Source organism: Pseudophryne corroboree, chromosome 6 (genome assembly GCF_028390025.1).
Source record: "Pseudophryne corroboree isolate aPseCor3 chromosome 6, aPseCor3.hap2, whole genome shotgun sequence".
Taxonomy (NCBI): domain Eukaryota; kingdom Metazoa; phylum Chordata; class Amphibia; order Anura; family Myobatrachidae; genus Pseudophryne; species Pseudophryne corroboree.
Window position 1 is genome coordinate 789,392,610 of NC_086449.1, and position 21,143 is coordinate 789,413,752.

Here is a 21,143-nt window from a genome sequence, read left to right on the forward strand (position 1 = left end):
TATAATCCCCATGGTCCTTACGGAGTTCCCAGCATCCACTAGGACGTCAGAGAAAATAAGAATTTACTCACCGGTAATTCTATTTCTCGTAGTCCGTAGTGGATGCTGGGCGCCCATCCCAAGTGCGGTTTATCTGCAATACTTGTACATAGTTATTGTTAACTAAATCGGGTTATTGTTGAGCCATCTGTTGAGAGGCTCAGTTGTTTCATACTGTTAACTGGGTTTCATATCACGAGTTATACGGTGTGATTGGTGTGGCTGGTATGAGTCTTACCCGGGATTCAAAATCCTTCCTTATTGTGTACGCTCGTCCGGGCACGGTGTCCTAACTGAGGCTTGGAGGAGGGTCATGGTGGGAGGAGCCAGTGCACACCAGGTAGTCTTAAGATCTTTCTAGAGTGCCCAGCCTCCTTCGGAGCCCGCTATTCCCCATGGTCCTTACGGAGTTCCCAGCATCCACTACGGACTACGAGAAATAGAATTACCGGTGAGTAAATTCTTATTTTTTCGCAGCGCAGCGATCAGGTTACTACTGTGTATGCGTATGCACCGCATGCGCACGCGCGTCGTACGGATACAAAGCGGATCGTATCTGGGCATTGGACGAAGAATCCATTCGCACAGCCGATCGCAAGGAGATTGACAGGAAGACGGCGTGTGTGGGTGGCAACTGACCGTTTTCTGGGAGTGTTAGGAAAAATGCAGGCGTGTCCAGGTGTTTGCAGGACGGGTGTCTGACGTCAATTCTGGGACCAAAAAGACTGAAGTGATCACAGCGGCTGAGTAAGTCCAGAGCTACTCAGAAACTGCAAAAAACGTTTTCATCCCGCTCGGCTGCACACGCGTCGCACACTTGCAAAGCGAAAATGCACTCCCCTGTGGGCGGCGACTATGCATTTGCACGGCTGCAAAAAGTAGCTAGCGAGCGAACAACTCGGAATGACCCCCTTAATATTGGTGGACCTTTTACATTTTGATGTCAAACCTCAGTTGTTCTGTTCCATCATCAAAAGCCAAACCATTTAAGAACACTGGGGAGATGTATCAAGCCTTGAGGAGTTTCCCATTGTGACCAGTCAACTTCTAGCTGTCATTTTATGTGATGTACATTACTGTGCACAAGTTTTAGGCAGGTGTGTAAAAGAAAAAATTCTGCAAAATAAGAATGCTTTCAATGCAGTTTTAAAGGGGGGGGTCACACCAAATAGTGATTTGATTTAGATTTCTCTGCTGTTCATTCACTTTGCATTTTGTTAATTGGTAAAAATAAATTATTACCACTGCTAATTTTGAAAGCATTTTTTACACACCCGCATAAAACTTTTGCACAGTATTGTATGTGAGAAGTGACCGCTAGAAGCTTATTGGGTACTATGGACAAATTCTCCACTTGTCCCCTTATAAGAGGTTTGATGCACTTCCCCTTATGTTGTTACTATTCACATTACATGTTTCATTCCTAGTGTTCTCGTATTCTGGACCAGTATAGTGTTTTTGATTATTGCTATTTCTCTATATATAAGATTCGAATAGGTCATTTATTACTATATGTTCTTTAACTGTTGCAAACAATGAAGAAACATGAAGAAAAGAAGCAGCTGGGGGATTTCTTTGGCATGTGGAACAGCTATGCTGAATGTTACCCTGCTACGTAAGTGTTCCTTTGTTGGTGGTGGTTCTTCTTTCTCAACCTCAACCTGCAAGTGCCCCCAACAGATCATGTTTTATCGATTTCTGTCTGTAGAAGCAGGTGGGAGAATTGTTGACCCACCATCATAGAGTAACTCACCTGGGAATAAATAAAGAAATCCTCAAAACATGGCCTGTTGGTACTTTCGGACTGGCATTGATAGCCATTGCTTTAAAGCAGTGGTTCTCAAACTCGGTCCTCAGGACCCCACATGGTTCACGTTTTCCATGTCTCCCGGCAGCTGCACTGTGTATCACCAACTGTCACATTTAAAAAATGTATAGGTGACCTGCAAAACATGAACCGTGTGGGGTCCTGAGGACTGAGTTTGAGAACCTGTGCTTTAAAGGGATAAGAACTTTGGCCCTCATTCCGAGTTGTTCGCTCTGTAAATTTCATCGCATCGCAGCGGTTTTCTGCTTAGTACGCATGCGCAATGTTCGCACTGCGACTGCGCCAAGTAATTTTGCTATGAAGATAGTATTTTTACTCACGGCTTTTCCTTCGCTCCGGCGATCGTAGTGTGATTGACAGGAAATGGGTGTTACTGGGCGGAAACACGGCGTTTTATGGGCGTGTGGATGAAAACGCTACCGTTTCCGGAAAAAACGCAGGAGTGGCTGGAGAAACGGGGGAGTGTCTGAGCGAACGCTGGGTGTGTTTATGACGTCAAACCAGGAACGACAAGCACTGAACTGATCGCAGATGCCGAGTAAGTCTGAAGCTACTCAGAAACTGCTAAGTAGTTTGTAATCGCAATATTGCGAATACATCGGTCGCAATTTTAAGAAGCTAAGATACACTCCCAGTAGGCGGCGGCTTAGCGTGAGCAACTCTGCTAAAATCGCCTTGCGAACGAACAACTCGGAATGAGGGCCTTTATTAGGAGTACAATGTAATCTAGTTCCCAGCCATTGTCACACCGCGGTACTAGTTCCAGGCTTCTCATGCGGGACAAGCCAAGGAGCTGTTACTCTAGATGGTTACATTGCAGAATTTTAGGGCTCCAGAGATTTTTCTTGGAAATATCAGAACTCATTTACTTTTTTAAGTGTTAAATAAGCTGTGGACAACAACAGCCACTTGGTAATCCTCTTTCATGTGTCTATGGTGTGTTGGACAGCGAAGCTCGAGTGTCTGGTTGTTTCGGTGTAAATCTGGACAAATGTGAATGAGTTCAGCAGAGTAAATGACTGTACGAAGCGTTGGTTTTGCATTGAGCAGTCGCTAACTTGCTCGGAATTCTGTCTCTTCAGCATGGACGACATGGCAGTGGACAGTGATGAAGAAGTGGATTACAGTAAAATGGACCAGGTACGTTTCAGTAAATTTGTAAATGGACTCATTCAGGAAAATATGACGCGTTTCGTCTTAAATGTAGAATTTCCACCTATTAAGGTACTGAACAGTATACATTGGTATATCTTTGCTGCAGGGTAATAAGAAGGGTCCTCTAGGACGTTGGGACTTTGATACACAGGAAGAGTACAGTGAATACATGAATAACAAAGAAGCCCTGCCTAAGTGAGTAGTACGCATTGCTTCGCTGGCACAGCGATAAACTGTGTTTGTACTATGGAGCCAGGTGCTTTTATTGCACATTTATCTTAGGCTTATGTTTACTGTAGTCTCATGTTTACTAATTGGACTGGATTCCAGTTCAACCCTCACATTCAATAACCTTGCATCTTGCTTTACCCAGGGCTGCATTTCAGTACGGCATTAAAATGTCAGAGGGACGTAAAACAAGACGCTTCAAAGAGACAAATGAAAAAGCAGAACTGGACCGGCAGTGGAAAAAGATCAGTGCGGTAAGGTTCCGTTCATTATGCCTACTATTCTCTGTCTGCAAGTGTCCAGGTATCAGCCCATGAATCCTAGTTTCATTATCTTATGACACTCATTGGTGTTTTGCTGTAAACATTCCATTGCTTTTATGTAGTCAAGTGCCCTAGCGCTGTTAGTAGTCATGTGCCCTAGCGCTGTTAGTAGTCATGTGCCCTAGCGCTGTTAGTAGTCATGTGCCCTAGCGCTGTTAGTAGTCATGTTCCCTAGCGCTGTTAGTAGCATGTGCCCTAGCGCTGTTAGTAGTCATGTGCCCTAGCGCTGTTAGTAATCTACCCTACCGCTGTTAGTAGTCATGTGCCCTAGCGCTGTTAGTAGTCATGTGCCCTAGCGCTGTTAGTAGTCATGTGCCCTAGCGCTGTTAGTAGTCATGTGCCCTAGCGCTGTTAGTAGTCATCTGTCCTACCGCTGTTAGTAGTCATCTGTCCTACCGCTGTTAGTAGTCATCTGTCCTACCGCTGTTAGTAGCATGTGCCCTAGCGCTGTTAGTAGTCATCTGTCCTACCGCTGTTAGTAGTCATGTGCCCAAGCGCTGTTAGTAGTCATGTGCCCTAGCGCTGTTAGTAGTCATGTGCCCTAGCGCTGTTAGTAGTCATGTGCCCTAGCGCTGTTAGTAGCATGTGCCCTAGCGCTGTTAGTAAGCATGTGCTCTAGCGCTGTTAGTAAGCATTTTTCTCTAACGTCCTAGTGGATGCTGGGGACTCCGTCAGGACCATGGGGAATAGCGGCTCCGCAGGAGACAGGGCACAAAAGCAAGCTTTTAGGATCACATGGTGTGTACTGGCTCCTCCCCCTATGACCCTCCTCCAAGCCTCAGTTAGGTTTTTGTGCCCGGCCGAGAAGGGTGCAATCTAGGTGGCTCTCTTAAAGAGTTACTTAGAAAAAGTTTTTAGGTTCTTTATTTTCAGTGAGTCCTGCTGGCAACAGGCTCACTGCATCGAGGGACTTAGGGGAGAGATTTTCAACTCACCTGCGTGCAGGATGGATTGGATTCTTAGGCTACTGGACATAGCTCCAGAGGGAGTCGGAACACAGGGCTCGCCCTGGGGTTCGTCCCGGAGCCGCGCCGCCGACCCCCCTTGCAGACGCTGAAGATGAAGAGGTCCGGAACCAGGCGGCAGAAGACTCTCAGTCTTCATCAGGTAGCGCACAGCACTGCAGCTGTGCGCCATTGTTGTCAGCACACTTCACACAGCGGTCACGGAGGGTGCAGGGCGCTGGGGGGGGGGGCGCCCTGGGCAGCAATGTATAATACCTGTATGGCGAAAAATACATCACATATAGCCCTTGAGGCTATATGGATGTATTTAACCCCTGCCAGATATCTAAAACTCCGGAGAAGAAGCCCGCCGAAAAGGGGGCGGGGCCTATTCTCCTCAGCACACAGCGCCATTTTCCCTCACAGAAAGGCTGGTGGGAAGGCTCCCATGCTCTCCCCTGCACTGCACTACAGAAACAGGGTTAAAACAGAGAGGGGGGGCACTGATTTGGCGATATGTGTATATATATTAAAATGCTATAAGGGAGGAACACTTATATAAAGGTTGTCCCTGGATAATTATAGCGTTTTGGTGTGTGCTGGCAAACTCTCCCTCTGTCTCCCCAAAGGGCTAGTGGGTCCTGTCCTCTATCAGAGCATTCCCTATGTGTGTGCTGTATGTCGGTACGTGTGTGTCGACATGTATGAGGAAAATATTGGTGAGGAGGCGGAGCAAATTGCCTGTAATGGTGATGTCACTCTCTAGGGAGTCGACACCGGAATGGATGGCTTATTTATGGAAATTACGTGACAATGTCAACACGCTGCAAGCCGGTTGACGACATGAGAGGGCCGGCGAACAAATTAGTATCTGCCCAGGCGTCTCAAACACCGTCAGGGGCTGTAAAATGCCCATTTACCTCAGTCGGTCGACACAGACCCAGACACGGACACTGATTTCAGTGTCGACGGTGAAGAAACAAACGTATTTTCTTTTAGGGCCACACGTTAAGGGCAATGAAGGAGGTGTTACATATTTCTGATACTCCAAGTACCACAAAAAAGGGTATTATATGTGAGGTGAAAAAACTACCTGTAGTTTTTCCTGAATCAGATAAATTAAATGAAGTGTGTGATGATGCGTGGGTTTCCCCCGATAGAAAATTATTGGCGGTATACCCTTTCCCGCCAGAAGTTAAGGCGCGGTGGGAAACACCCCTCAGGGTGGATAAGGCGCTCACACGCTTATCAGAACAAGTGGCGGTACCATCTACGGATAGGGCCGTACTTAAGGAGCCAGCTGATAGGAGGCTGAAAAATATCCTAAAAAGTATACACACACATGCTGGTGTTATACTGCGACCAGCGATCGCCTCAGCCTGGATGTGCAGAGCTGAGGTGGCTTGGTCGGATTCCCTGACTAAAAATATTGATACCTTTGACAGGGACAGTATTTTATTGACTATAGAGCATTTAAAGGATGCATTTCTATATATGCGAGATGCGCAGAGGGATATTTGCACTCTGGCATCAAGAGTAAATGCGATGTCCATATCTGCAAGAAGATGTTTATGGACACGACAGTGGTCAGGTGATGCAGATTCCAAACGGCACAAAGATGTATTGCCGTATAAAGGGGAGGAGTTATTTGGGGTCGGTCCATGGGACCTGGTGGCCAGGGCAACTGCTGGAAAATCCACCGTTTTTTACCCTAAGTCACATCTCTGCAGAAAAAGACACCGTCTTTTCAGCCTCAGTCCTTTCGTCCCTATAAGAGTCATATCTGCCCAGGGATAGAGGAAAGGGAAGAAGACTGCAGCAGGCAGCCCATTCCCAGGAACAGAAGCCCTCCACCGCTTCTACCAAGTTCTCAGCATGACGCTGGGACCGTACAGGACCCCTGGATCCTACAAGTAGTATCCAAGGGGTACAGATTGGAATGTCGAGAGGTTTCCCCCCTCGCAGGTTCCTGTAGTCTGCTGTACCAATGTCTCCCTCCGACAGGGAGGCAGTATTGAAAACAATTCACAAGCTGTATTCCCAGCAGGTGATAATAAAATTACCCCTCCGACAACAAGGAAAGGGGTATTACTCCACACTATATGGTGGTACTGAAGGCTAGGTGAGACCTATTCTAAATCTGAAAAATTTGAACACTTACAAGGGTTCAAATCCAGATGGAGTCACTCAGAGCAGTGATAGCAAAGAACAAGGGGACTATATGGTGTCCCGGGACATCAGGGATGCTTACCTCCATGTCCCAAAATTTGCCTTTTCTCACCAAGGGTACCTCAGGTTCGTGGTACAGAACTGTCACTATCAGTTTCAAGACGATGCCGTTGGATTGTCCAAGGCACCCCGGGTCCTTACCAAGGTAATGACCGAAAGGAGGATTCGTCTTCAAAGAAAATGGACGACCTCCTGATAAGAACAAGGTCCAGAGAACAGTTGGAGGTCGGAGTAGCACTATCTCAAGTAGTTCTACGACAGCACGGGTGGATTCTAAATATTCCAAAACCGCAGTTGTTCCGACGACACGTCTGCTGGTCCTAGGGATGATTCTGGACACAGTCCAGGAAAAGGTGTTTCTCCCAGAGGAGAAAGCCAGGGAGTTATCCGAGCTTATCGGGATCCTCCTAAAACCAGGAAAAGTGTCAGTGCATCATTGCACAAGAGTCCTGGTAAAAATGGTGGCTTATTACGAAGCGCTTCCATTCGGCAGATTTCACGCAAGAACTCTTCAGTGGGATCTGCTGGACAAATGGTCCGGATCGCATCTTCAGATGCATCAGCGGATAACCCTATATCCAAGGACAAGGGTGTCTCTCCTGTGGTGATTACAGAGTGCTCATCTTCTAGAGGGCCGCAGATTCGGCATTCAGGATTGGATGCTCGTGACCACGGAGGCCAGCCTGAGAGGCTGGGGAGCAGTCACACAAGGAGTGTGATCAAGTCTGGAGAATTCTCTCCACATAAATATACTGGAGCTAAGAGCAAATTTATAATGCTCTAAGCTTAGCAAGACCTCTGCTTCAAGGTCAGCCGGTATTGATCCAGTGGGATAACATCACGGCAGTCGCCCACGTAAACAGAAAGGGCGGCACAAGAAGCAGGAGGGCAGTGGCAAAACTGCAAGGATTTTTCGCTAGGCGGAAAATCATGTGATAGCACTGTCAGCAGTGTTCATTCCGGGAGTGGACGACTGGGAAGCAGACTTCCTCAGCAGGCACGACCTCCACCCGGGAGAGTGGGAACTTCATCGGGAAGTTTTCCGCATGATTGTGAACCGTTGGGAAAGACCAAAGGTGGACATGATGGCGTCCCGCCCGAACAAAAAATGGGACAGGTATTGCGCCAGGTCACGAGACCTTCAGGCGATAGCTGTGGACGTCCTGGTAACACCGTGGGTGTAACAGTCGGTGTATGTGTTCCCTCCTCTGCTTCTCATAACCAAGGTATTGAGAATTATAAGACATAGAGGAGTAAGAACTATACTCGTGGCTCCGGATTGGCCAAGAGGGACTTGGTAACCGGAACTTCAAGAGATGCTCACAGAGGACTAATGGCCTCGGGAGCTAAGAAGGGATTTGCTTTCAGCAAGTACCATGTCTGTTCCAAGAGGAACCGTGGCATCGGCCTTTAAGAAAGGACCTGCTCCAGCAGGGACCTTGTCTGTTCCAAGACTTACCGCGACTGCGTTTGACGGCATGGCGGTTTGAACGCCGGATCCTAAGGGAAAAGGCATTCCGGTAGAGGTCATACCTACCCTGGTCAAAGCCAGGAAGGAGGTGACCGCACAACGTTATCACCACATGTGGTAAAAATATGTTGCGTGGGTGAGGCCAGGAAGGCCCCACGAAAAAATTTCAACTAGGTCGATTTCTGCACTTCCTGCAAACAGGAGTGTCTATGAGCCTCAAATTGGGGTCCATTAAGGTTCAAGTTTCGGCCCTATAGATTTTCTTCCAGAAAGAATTGGCTTCAGTTCCTGAAGTCCAGACGTTTGTCAAGGGAGTATTGCATATACAGCCCTTGTGTGCCTCCAGTGGCACCGTGGGATCTCAACGTAGTGTTGGGATTCCTCAAATCATATTGGTTTGAACCACTCAAATCTGTGGATTTGAAATATCTCACATGGAAAGTGACCATGCTGTTGGCCCTGGCCTCGGCCAGGCGATTGTCAAAATTGGCGGCTTTGTCTTACAAAAGCCCATATTTGATTTTCCATTCGGGACAGGGCAGAACTGCGGACTCGTCCCCAGTTTCTTCCTAAGGTGGTGTCAGCGTTTCACCTGAAACAACCTATTGTGGTGCCTGCGGCTACTAGGGACTTGGAGGACTCCAAGTTGCTAGACGTTGTCAGGGCCCTGAAAATATATATATATATATATATAATTCCAGGACGGCTGGAGTCAGAAAGTCTGACTTGCTGTTTATATTGTAGGCACCCAAAAAGCTGGGTGCTCCTGCTTCTAAGCAGACTATTGCTCGTTGGATTTGTAGTACAATTCAGCTTGCACATTCTGTGGCAGGCCTGCCACAGCCAAAATCTGTAAATGCCCATTCCACAAGGAAGGTGGGCTCATCTTGGGCGGCTGCCCGAGGGGTCTCGGCTTTACAACTTTGCCGAGCAGCTACTTGGTCAGGGGCAAACACGTTTGCTAAATTCTACAAATTTGATACCCTGGCTGAGGAGGACCTGGAGTTCTCTCATTCGGTGCTGCAGAGTCATCCGCACTCTCCCGCCCGTTTGGGAGCTTTGGTATAATCCCCATGGTCCTGACGGAGTCCCCAGCATCCACTAGGACGTTAGAGAAAATAAGATTTTACTTACCGATAAATCTATTTCTCATAGTCCGTAGTGGATGCTGGGCGCCCATCCCAAGTGCGGATTGTCTGCATTACTTGTACATAGTTATTGTTACAAAAAAATCGGGTTATTATTGTTGTGAGCCATCTTTTTTAGAGGCTACTTCATTGTTATCATACTGTTAACTGGGTTCAGATCACAGGTTGTACAGTGTGATTGGTGTGGCTGGTATGAGTCTTACCCGGGATTCAAAATCCTTCCTTTTTGTGTACGCTCGTCCGGGCACAGTATCCTAACTGAGGCTTGGAGGAGGGTCATAGGGGGAGGAGCCAGTGCACACCACCTGATCCTAAAGCTTTTACTTTTGTGCCCTGTCTCCTGCGGAGCCGCTATTCCCCATGGTCCTTACGGAGTCCCCAGCATCCACTACGGACTACGAGAAATAGAATTATCGGTAAGTAAATTCTTATTTTTTTTCCCACTTCAGATCATTGAGAAACGTAAGAAGCTGGAGGCTGATGGGTAAGTAAACAGTTTTATTTAGAAAATTCTTTTTTTAGGTTTTAAGAGTTTACTGTATTTGCTGTAAACGTCCTTTTTGTCCCTTTTAGTAAGTATTTATGCAATCTAGAAGAGTTTATGTACTATACAAGTACAGGACAGCACCTAAGACGCACATGTATAAAATCGACAGTAAAAAGAAATAATAAATCCGCTTATATACCATATTATCCTTTTTTTCAACCCCTTAGGGGACACAGGAATAACACTTGGGTATAGGCTGGTGAGCTTCAGTCTGGACACCATTTCATTCTTAGCAGCCCAGGCTCCCTCTCACCTATACACAATCCCTAGTCACGGACATCCAGTTAAGATAACAAGCCCAAAGCAAAGAGCGAGAAGAAGGCAGAGGTAGAATGGCAAACACTCTGTTCAAAACATATAGTGGATGTGAAAAACGGGAACCGGTAATGGTGAAGAACCCCTGCAAGCCAGGTGTGTCAGGGTTGGCGCCCTGTGTTCCATATGGGTTTGAAGAAAAGGATTTCACAGGTAAGAACATAAATATCCTTTTCTTCTTCAACCATAGGGAACACAGGAATAACACTGGGATGTCCTAACGCCGTCCCCCCTAAGGGAAGGCATGTTCCTAACCTGAGCTAAGAAACCGTCACCCAATAGCTGCATCTGCGGAGGGGAAGGTGTCAACAGAAGAGAACATGATGAAAGTATGGGCAGAGTTCCACATGTGGCCACTTTGCAACCACTTCATGCTGCCCAAGAAGTCCCCAATGACCAAGTGGACTGAGCCGTCTCCACGGTAGGAGCAGGAAGGTCAGCTATAGAAAAAGCTTGGTGGATAGTCTAGCCATCTGGACAAAATCTGCTTAGTTGTCGGCCAGCCCTGTTTGTGAAAGTCATAAAGGACAAAGGGAGAATCCGTTAAACAGAGATCTCTTGTCGTATCATCAAGAATTTGTAGGGCCTGCACGTCATCCAAGGAGGCCTCCATCAGCAAAGAATCTGGTACTTGGAAAGAAGGGACCACTATCTCCTAGTTGATGTGAAATCTGGACTCCACCTTAGGGAGGTAGCCTAATCACAGGCACCATGTTCCACTGCAGCTGTGAAGCTAGTATGCTGCAGTTCTATTAAGCTGAGCTCCCTGCCTATCACATGGGGAGGAATGCAGCACACCCTCTCCCCCCAAGCCACACAAATGCTGCTTGTAATGGCTTTTAATAAAATTGCAGCCTGCAGCAAGGGAATAATGCAATAGGGGAGCTGTACATAGCTCTGTGCGCTGCTGGGAGGTGTCTGACCCGATACTAAGCAGCCTACTTAAACGTACCACTGCCTATGCAGACCGGTGCGCAAGGGGGCTTTGGGACCCAGACCAGCGCCGTATCTAGGTGTGGGCAGATGGTGCTTTGCCCACAGCGCACTTGCCCTGTAGGCGCACCATCTGCCACCACCATGATTACCGTCCTCCTTTGTAGCTGCTGCGCTGGCTGCTGTGTATATTACAGCAGACAGCGCTGCCGAGGACCAGCCAGGCAGTATATCCCCCTCGTGCTCCGCCCCCTCCCCTCCTGCTTACTGTGTAGAGGGACCAGGACCGGAAGACCACTTGCACAGTACGACGCCATCATGGTCTGCTGCGCCTGTGTGAAAATGCTCACCGCAGCTGCCACTCAGTGACCACCAGTCACCCGCACCTGACGCAGCCAGCGCACACACTGCCCGCCAGCTACTGGTCCTCCAAAAGCTCTTATCCTCAGCCAGTGCTCAGTATGCGCTGGATATAGGACGATGGCCTAGGCAGGGGGCACTGTTGTGCAATCCAGTTGTAGCAGCTTCCCCCACGCCATTGCAGAGCCTCCAGACTCCTCTCTTCATTTTTCAGAGGCAATGCCAGCGGTGAGTCAACCTTCAATTTAATTAACTGAGAGTGCGTGTGTGGGCTGTAATTGTCATGTCTGTGCAGAGGAGGGGGCAAGTGTGCAGTCCAATTTGATTTGTGTAGGGAGCCACAGTCTGAAGTCAAAGAGTGGAATTGGGGGGGCAGTGTGTGATCCAAGTGTGTGTGTATGGGGAGAACAGTCTGCAGTCTATGTGTGTGTAATATGCTATCCTAGTTTGTGTGTGTGGGTGCAATCTCTAGCATGCTTTCATATACAGCACACTAGGAGCACGCTGGAGATTGGAATTTTATCTCTAGGGTGCACTTTGTCTGTTTGGAGGTGGAAAGTGCATGTGCAGGGTGGTGCTGCTGTATTTGGCAGGGCCATAACTAGGTGTGGGCGGATGGCACAGCATCCACCCCGTTTGGCCACCGCAAGCAGCAACGCTGAGCACTACCTAATATCATAGCAGCGTTGCACCCAGCTCCTTCTCTGCTGGACGCACAGCTGCTGATATACTTAGAGGTGGCAGCAGCACCAACCCCCCCCCTCCCTTGACTCCAGCAGCGCAGTGACCACACAGAGCCAGGACGCGCCTCCGGCTCCTTCTGGCATGGAGCCGCTCGGAGGATGGAAGAGCTTTAACTACAGTGCCGCAGCAGCTCCATACCACGTTACCCGCACGGAGATATCCCCTACCGCTGCCATGGTCACCCACACTCCGAAGAAGACCAGCTCAGAGCATCTATGGGTGAATGCTCTGCAGCAAGTCCTGAGGGGAGGGGGGGTGTAGCGGCGGCGGTTGCTGGGTGGGTGGAGGGGTGTTTACAGCAGCAGCCAGAGCTGGGAGGACGGGATACTTGTGGTGGCAGGTCTATGGAGGGGTGGTCGGGATATTGTAGCTGGCTGGGCAGTAACTGTCTCCACTGACTCTGTGTGCCTCTCACATACCTGGGGTGCTGACAGGAGGGTCACAGGTAAGTATAATTCTTTCACTCTCTCGGACTCTGCCACCCTAATGTGTAAATAGGGGGATTCTGCCTGCCATAATGTGTAAAACGGGGACTCTGCCCGCCTAATGCGTAAAAGGGGACTCTACCTGCCGTACTGTGTAAAAAAGGGGACTCTAACTGCCGTAATGTGTAAAAGGGAGCTCTGCCTGCCGTAATGTGTAAAACGGGGCTATGTGGCCACGCCCCTTCCCCATGAAGCCACTCCCCCATATTTTATATGGGGGGGGCGCCGATGCGGTTTCTTGCACACAGCGCTAAAATGTCTAGTGACGCCACTGACCCAGACACTACCATCTTAATAAACTGTGGCGGAACCTTAGGGTCTGATGGTCCTTTGGCCAGGGACCCAGTCACGAGCTTCTCAGTAAGCTGTAGCAGGTCTCTTCCAGGGACTCTGATGGTGCAGGCAGAGTGCAGGAGCATTCAGTCTGCCTGTGAGGCTCATCAAATGACAAAAATAAAAGTTAAATAAAACAAAAGAGGGCTCGAGACAGCCCTCTGTGCACTCAGCTCCTTGAGACACTAATCTAACCTGGGCTTAGAGGGATATAGAGGAGGAGGATCCAGCTAGACTTCATGAAAACAGGCTCCACTTATCCACCCGTCTGTACCCCATTGTCTATGCGCCAGTATCCCCTAGTGGATTAAGGAGAAAAGGTGAGCGACAAGACGAGGTGCTCAAGTCAGACACTCTATGGGCTGAGGCATTGGCGGGGAGTCTCAAAGTGTGATGACTAGAGAGCCTGAAGAACCAAAAATAAGGTTCACTGAGCCACCGGGGGAATGAACAGAGGTTGCACATGGAGGACACTCTGCAAAAAAGTGTCTGATAAGTCATCGCCTCCCACCCCCGAAAGACACGGACTGTGGTGAGCAGGACCCAGTCCTGGATCCAAAAGGGACAGCCCTTGTTCAAGTGGGGCTGGTGGAGCTACCATAAGAGGGAGTGACGGACCTTTCTCCAAAGAGAGAGTGATCGTCTTTGACCTAAGCTGCAGATGAGACTTATTCCAGTTGGTCAGAATTTTCAGGACAGAAGTGAAGCTGGAATTACTCCACCACGTTGAAGGTGGAGACTAGAGAGCCCAGCATCTGCATGCAAGAGTGTATTGAAACTCAGTGATGACATAAAAATTAGTGATTTTTGGTCTGTGAGGACTGTAGCCTGCCCAAGTGAAGAAACACTCTGGACCCTGGAATCCAGTAAGGCTCCCAAATATGGCATTTCCTGAGATGGAGTAAAGGTGGAATTTCGGCACCACCGCAAATCTAAAGAGGTGCAGATGACTGACCCAGATGGGAATATGCAAATAGGTGTTCTGGATATCTAAGGATGCCATGAAGTTCCCCGGGTCCATAGCCGGGAAGATGGAGTAAAGTGACTCCAAATGGCACTTCGTAACATGAATGTACCTGTTGAGCAACTTCAGATTGAGGATAGTCCTGAATGAGCTGTCCAGTTTCTGAGCCAGGAAGAGGTTGGCATATACACCCAAACCCATGAGACAGAGGAACTGGGATGATGACCTTGGAGGTCAGAAGGGAGAGGATGGACTTGCAGGAGTGCTCCTGCTTTTCCTGGATCTACTGGAAGGCCTGGAAAGCATTGGGTAGGAATACACTCCCGACAGGTTAGGGCGTAGCCTTGGGAAACTACACCCGGACCCAGGTGTCCGCCGTGGTCGCCATCTGTGCATCGGAGGAAAGCAGAGCTGGTTTCCCAGGTGGATGCCCACCCATTCATGCAGCAGGCTTTTGTCAGCTGACTTGGAGACCTTGGAGGAAGGACCCTGGAATCTGGAAAAAGATTGTCCCTTAATTTTCACTTGTGGATGAAAGGAGAGACCTGGGGGCTATCGCAGAAGGAAGGAAAGCAGTCTTAGACACCGCAACTGTAGCCACGATCTTGTCCAACTCGGGACCAAAAAGGACCTCCCCAGAAATGGGAGAGTCTCAAGGGCCTTCTTAGAGTCTGCATCAGCTTGCCAGGTATGAAGCCAGAGGCCACTCCTGGCTGCCACAGTAGAAGCCGACACTTAAGATGTTAGGATACCTATGTCAATTGGCGAATCGCCAAGATAGGAGCCTGCCTTCCTGATATGCTTGACTAGAGATTATAACTCCGTTCTGTGGGTACCAGAAAGGAGACTGTCCTTCAAGGCATCCAGTGGCCTTAGCCACCCGTGCGGACGCGAGGGCTGGGTGTGCAATAGCATCCGCATTAGAATAAATTGCCTTGAGGAAGTTCTCTAGCTTACGATCCATTGGATCCTTAAAAGATGCAGTGTTAAGGATTAGGGAGGGTAGCAGATTTCACTAGCCGGCCAATGTGAGCATCTACCATAGGAGGGGACTCACATTTGGCCCTGTCTGCTGCTGGGAGCAGGTAAAAGGCAGCAATGTACTAAGAAACGTGGAAGCGCCAGTTAGGGTGAGCCCATGCCTCTGCCAGGAGGTCCTCAAGTTGAGCAGAAGAAGGCAACTCGGCGTCTACTTTCTTCTGATGCTTAAATACCAGGGCACTAGACTTAGAGGTCTTCTCCTATTACTTGATCAAAAGTACAGATTTAACTGTCTTGATCAGAGCTTCCACATTCACCTTTGGTAGAGAGTCCACCAGGATAGAGGAGGTATCAACATTCAAGGTAATTGAAACATTATCCTTGTGTCATAACCAGACAGGGGCGTAGAGCCTGGTAGGCTGGTGCTTGGACGGGCGGTCCCTATCTAGCGTCTGCTGGAAAGATGCTGACCCCTGCACTGACTGAGTGAAGGACTTCCTCCACGGTGGTTCCATGACAGGTGACTGCAACTCACCTTGAGCAGGTAGAATGCTGGTAGACTAGCATGGGGAATGGGCCTGGGTGTTGCAAGCTTATTAACTGCAACATTGCCTGTGGAAAAGTGTAGAAGCCCATGCTGGCTCCTGGCTGTAAGCTGTCGCCGAAGGGACCTCCCACTGCGTAGCTGTGAAACACCAGATATAGAGACCATCATGGTCCTGAACCTGGGGAGAAAGCACTTCAGCATAGGTTCTACAGTTCTGCAAAACACAGGAGCGCCCACCTCCCCAGACGCTCTGTTCTTGGAAGACATATTAATGCAATTCCAAGAAAGCCTCTACACACACAAGTTATCCAGTCCATCCAGTCATATGACCGCCAGCGGCATCCCCGACACTGAAGACATCGGAGGGGGTAAGTATTTTAAACCCCTCCTACCCTAACCCTCCGGGTGTAGCAGCTAGGGCTAACCCTGGGGATGTCTGCTGGGGCTGACCCCCCCCAGTACCTAACTCCTACACCCCCCCACCCACAGGCACTAGCCCGACCCCCGATACTCACCGTTGGGATGTCGGCTGCCAGAGTTCCAGCACCGGTCTCATGAGTGTGGTATCTTGATTCCGGCCTCTCTACCCTGGCTAAACATAGTATAGTATGCACTAAAATGCAGAGACCGCATAGAAAAGAAACACAGTACTCTTAAACACTTACAAATACATGCACACAAAACATTCAGTGCAGAAGATCAATGGACAAATCCAACCCCAACAAGGGAGGAAGGAGCTTGCATGTATAACTTGACTAGCCTAGAGTGAGGTATATAGGGAAACAGGACACTGTGCTTCTCTCTGCTGAGGCAGGCAGTGTGCTAAAATGGCTGCTCAGCTTCTTATTAAGGGAGGAGACTACCCAGTGGCGGGATGCCTGCAGGAGGGAACGTGCCAAAGATGTGTGGGAAGGGCTAACAGGGAAAGCCTACCACCGCCACCTGGCCTGGATCTCAAGGGTAATGGCTGTTTCGTGCCCTGTTATGAATCACGCTGGTGGTCCATTGGAGATGCAGAGACAACCTGGGGACCACACTGCCAGTGGCCCCCCCTCACCGGTGGTAACAACCGTGGTGTGTGCGGGAGAGGGAGCCTAGGTTGCCTGGGATGAAAGCTTAACTATTTGGTGCCCACTCTAGCTCACAAGCCTATACCCAGTGTTACCCTGTGTTCCCTATGGCTGAAGAAGAAATATTAGTGCTATCTGTAGTAATCAGCTGCCAGTATTTTACACAGCGTTGAATGATATAGAGAATATTCTATACCTTGTGTATTTGTTTTGTTTTGCCTTGTAATTGATGTCTCAATGGCTCTTGCTCTATGCCTTAGTGCAGGGGTGCTCAGCATGTACTGTAGCCCTCCAGTTGTAGAACTACAAATCCTAGCATGTCCTGCCACAGTTTTAGCATTTAATAGTAGCAAATGTATGGCAGGGCATGCTGGGATGTGTAGTTCCACAGCAGCTGAAGGGCCGCATGTTGAGAACCCCTGCTTAATGAGTATAGTTTAAGCTGGTCTGAAGCTCTTACATCACACCAATACCATGCACTCAGCGTAACTCACATGACGGACTGTAGGTTTGTACATTTGTCATTTTGCATTAAGATATGTTGCAGTATCATTTTTTAGAATTGAGGGGTAAATGAATGAAGTAGTGAAAAGTGTGGAGTAGTGAGCCAGTGGATAAGTTGCACATGGTAACCAATCAGCATTGAAGTAACATTTAGAATTTGCATAATATACAACAGGTTTTGGCCCCCTTTTCGACCATCTCAGTGCGACATAAAAAAATAGGGGTTGTCGGATTCATTCCAACAAATGCATGTCGGAATGAATCCGAAGCCAACTGAATATATCTACGAGTCTGTTATAAATATTTTTTTTTCTTACTATTTACAGGGTTGAAGTGAAAAGACCTAAATACTGAAATCCTAAATAGAAGAATTTTTTTTTTTTTTTTCCATTTTCAAAAGTGGTATTTTTATTTTTTTTGGGGGGGTGGGGGGTAATATGATCTGTGTTACGGTGCACGTGTCTTACACACAGTGGGGGCAGTATTTTATGGACTGAGCTTGCATCCGTGTGCGTACAGTTTCTACCTTCACTGGTGACATCACCGACGCCATTAGTTGAATCTGGTTTCCTGCAGGTAACTAGCTCCTACTATTAGATCGGCCGTACGTTGGTCTTAGTCACAAAATAGCTGCCTCTACCCGTATAAGAGGAATACGATTTAAATGTACAATGTATCATTTTATAGATATCTCGCCTTTTTATAGATGTTGTCAATTAAATTAATTGATGCATGCTAAGAAAAAAAATCCAGTATTTGGCTTTGTACGTAGCGCAAACATAATTTTCCTGATTCATGAGATTATCATCTTCCTGTGTTGTGTATCGGAACCTATTAAATATTTAACATCCTATTGGTGTCCCTGCGTTTTCATTATAGGTTGTTGTTTTTTGTTTATTTTTTGTATATTCTGTTTTATTAAGATTTTCAAATAAACATCTACATAACAAATATAAACGTTGTGATGGAGTGCATGTAAGATCGAAGCAAAAAGATGGAGCAGAACCGTCTGCCTAATGTGTCCAATAAACATCCAATAAAAGGAACTGAACTTTTAAAGTAGAGAATAAAGAAAAGATAAGAAGGTAAAAAAAAAAATAAGTTGAAGGAGCAACTATCTATTTACAGAGGTTCTCAAACGCTGTCCTCAAGGCACCCCAACGGCCCAGGCTTTAGGTATATTCATGGCACAGATGGTTAAATCAAAATGAGGTACTAATTAAAACATCTGTGGACAAGGATGGATAAACTTTAAACTTGGACCTTTGAGGTGCCTTCAGGCGTTTGAGAACCTCTGATCTAAAGATGATTAGTTACGCATTGGGTGGAAAGGGAGGACATATAGGGGGTAATTCAGAGTTGATCGCAGCAGCAAATTTGTTAGCAGTTGGCCAAAACCATGGTGGTCATTCCGAGTTGTTCGCTCGCTAGCTGCTTTTAGCAGCATTGCACACGCTAGGCCGCCGCCCTCTGGGAGTGTATCTTAGCTTAGCAGAATTGCGAACGAAAGGATAGCAGAATTGCTACTAAATATTTTCTTGCAGTTTGAGTAGCTCCAGACCTACTCCTAGATTGCGATCAGCTCAGTCCGTTTAGTTCCTGGTTTGACGTCACAAAAACACCCTGAGTTCGGCCAGCCACTCCCCCGTTTCCTCAGACACTCCCGCGTTTTTCCCTGACACGCCTGCGTTTTTTAGCACAATCCCGGAAAACGCTCAGTTACCACCCAGAAACGCCCCTTTCCTGTCGATCATTCACCGATCAGCAGTGCAACTGAAAATCGTTGCTCGAACACCAGCAAATCTACTAAGTTTTGTGTTAAATAACTTTTCTCTGACGTCCTAGTGGATGCTGGGAACTCCGTAAGGACCATGGGGGAATAGCGGCTCCGCAGGAGACTGAGCACAAAAATAAAGCTTTAGGACTACCTGGTGTGCACTGGCTCCTCCCCCTATGACCCTCCTCCAAGCCTCAGTTAGATTTTTGTGCCCGACCGAGAAGGGTGCACACTAGGGGCTCTCCTGAGCTTCTTAGTGAAAGTTTAGTTTTAGGTTTTTTATTTTCAGTGAGACCTGCTGGCAACAGGCTCACTGCATCGAGGGACTAAGGGGAGAAGAAGCGAACTCACCTGCGTGCAGAGTGGATTGGGCTTCTTAGGCTACTGGACACCATTAGCTCCAGAGGGACCGAACATAGGCCCAGCCTCGGAGTCCGGTCCCAGAGCCGCGCCGCCGGCCCCCTTACAGAGCCAGAAGCAAGAAGAGGTCCGGAAAATCGGCGGCAGAAGACATCCTGTCTTCACCAAGGTAGCGCAAAGCACTGCAGCTGTGCGCCATTGCTCCTCAGCACACTTCACACTTCGGTCACTGAGGGTGCAGGGCGCTAGGGGGGGGCGCCCTGAGCAGCAATAAAAACACCTTGGCTGGCGAAAATACATCACATATAGCCCCCAGGGCTATATGGATGAATTTTAACCCCTGCCAGATTCCACAGAAAAACGGGAGAAAATGCCGCCGAGAAGGGGGCGGAGCCTATCTCCTCAGCACACTGGCGCCATTTTCTCTCACAGCTCCGTTGGAGGGAAGCTCCCTGGCTCTCCCCTGCAGTTACTACACTACAGAAAGGGGTTAAAAAAGAGAGGGGGGGCACTAATTAGGCGCAGTATAACAATACAGCAGCTATAAGGGGAAAAACACTTATATAAGGTTATCCCTGTATATATATATAGCGCTCTGGTGTGTGCTGGCATACTCTCCCTCTGTCTCCCCAAAGGGCTAGTGGGGTCCTGTCCTCTATCAGAGCATTCCCTGTGTGTGTGCTGTGTGTCGGTACGTTGTGTCGACATGTATGAGGAGGAAAATGATATGGAGGCGGAGAAATTGCCTGTAACAGAGATGTCACCCCCTAGGGAGTCGACACCTGAGTGGATGAGCTTATGGAAGGAATATGTGACAGTGTCAGCTCTTTACAAAAGATTGATGACATGAGACAGCCGGCGACTCAGCCTGTGCCTGTCCAGGTGTCTCAAAAGCCATCAGGGGCTCTAAAACGCCCGTTACCGCAGATGGCAGATACAGACGCCGACACGGATACTGACTCCAGTGTCGACGATTAAGAGACGAATGTGACTTCCAGTAGGGCCACACGTTACATGATTGAGGCTATGGAAAATGTTTTTACACATTTCTGATAATACCAGTACCACTAAAAAGGGTATTATGTTGGGTGAGAAAAAACTGCCTGTAGTTTTTTCTGCATCTGAGGAATTAAATGAAGTGTGTGATGATGCGTGGGTTTCCCCCGATAAAAACTGTTAATTCCTAAAAAGTTATTAGCATCATACCCCTTCCCGCCAGAGGATAGGGCACGTTGGGAAACACCCCCTAGGGTGAATAAAGCGCTCACACGCTTGTCTAAACAGGTGGCACTACCGTCCCCGGATACGGCCGCCCTTAAGGAACCTGCTGACAGAAAGCAGTAAAATGTATATACACTCACACGGGTGTGATACTGCGACCAGCAATCGCCTCAGCCTGGATGTGCAGTGCTGGGGTGGCTTGGTCGGATTCCCTGACGGACAATATTGATACCCTAGATAGGGACAGTATATTACTGACTATAGAGCATTTAAAAGATGCATTTCTATATATGCGTGATGCACAGAGGGATATTTGCCGACTGGCATCAAGAGTAAGTGCGCTGTCCATTTCTGCCAGAAGAGGGTTATGGACAAGACAGTGGTCAGGTGATGCTGATTCCAAAAGGCATATGGAAGTATCGCCTTATAAAAGGGAGGAGTTATTTGGGGTAGGTCTAACAGACCTGGTGGCCACGGCAACGGCTGGGAAATCCACATTTTTACCCCAGGTAGCCTCTCAACATAAGAAGACGCCGTATTATCAGGCGCAGTCCTTTGGGCCCCATAAGGGCAAGTGGGCAAAAGGCTCCTCATTTCTGCCCCGTGGCAGAGGGAGAGGAAAAAGGCTGCAGCAAAC

At 48.2% G+C, this 21,143-nt stretch overlaps 1 protein-coding gene across 1 annotated transcript in view; it reads left to right on the plus strand.

Annotated features, from left to right (window-relative positions):
• IK (IK cytokine) overlaps nucleotides 1-17,999 on the plus strand; it is a 57,820-nt gene extending 39,821 nt beyond the window's left edge. Inside the window, exons 15-20 of the mRNA XM_063928777.1 lie at nucleotides 1,574-1,654; nucleotides 2,950-3,007; nucleotides 3,129-3,217; nucleotides 3,396-3,504; nucleotides 9,815-9,849; nucleotides 17,475-17,999. Of these exons, the coding sequence (XP_063784847.1) occupies nucleotides 1,574-1,654; nucleotides 2,950-3,007; nucleotides 3,129-3,217; nucleotides 3,396-3,504; nucleotides 9,815-9,849; nucleotides 17,475-17,502 (400 nt within the window). The 3' untranslated portion in view covers nucleotides 17,503-17,999. The remainder of the gene's footprint in view (nucleotides 1-1,573; nucleotides 1,655-2,949; nucleotides 3,008-3,128; nucleotides 3,218-3,395; nucleotides 3,505-9,814; nucleotides 9,850-17,474) is intronic.
• Nucleotides 18,000-21,143: the final 3,144 nt, after the last annotated feature.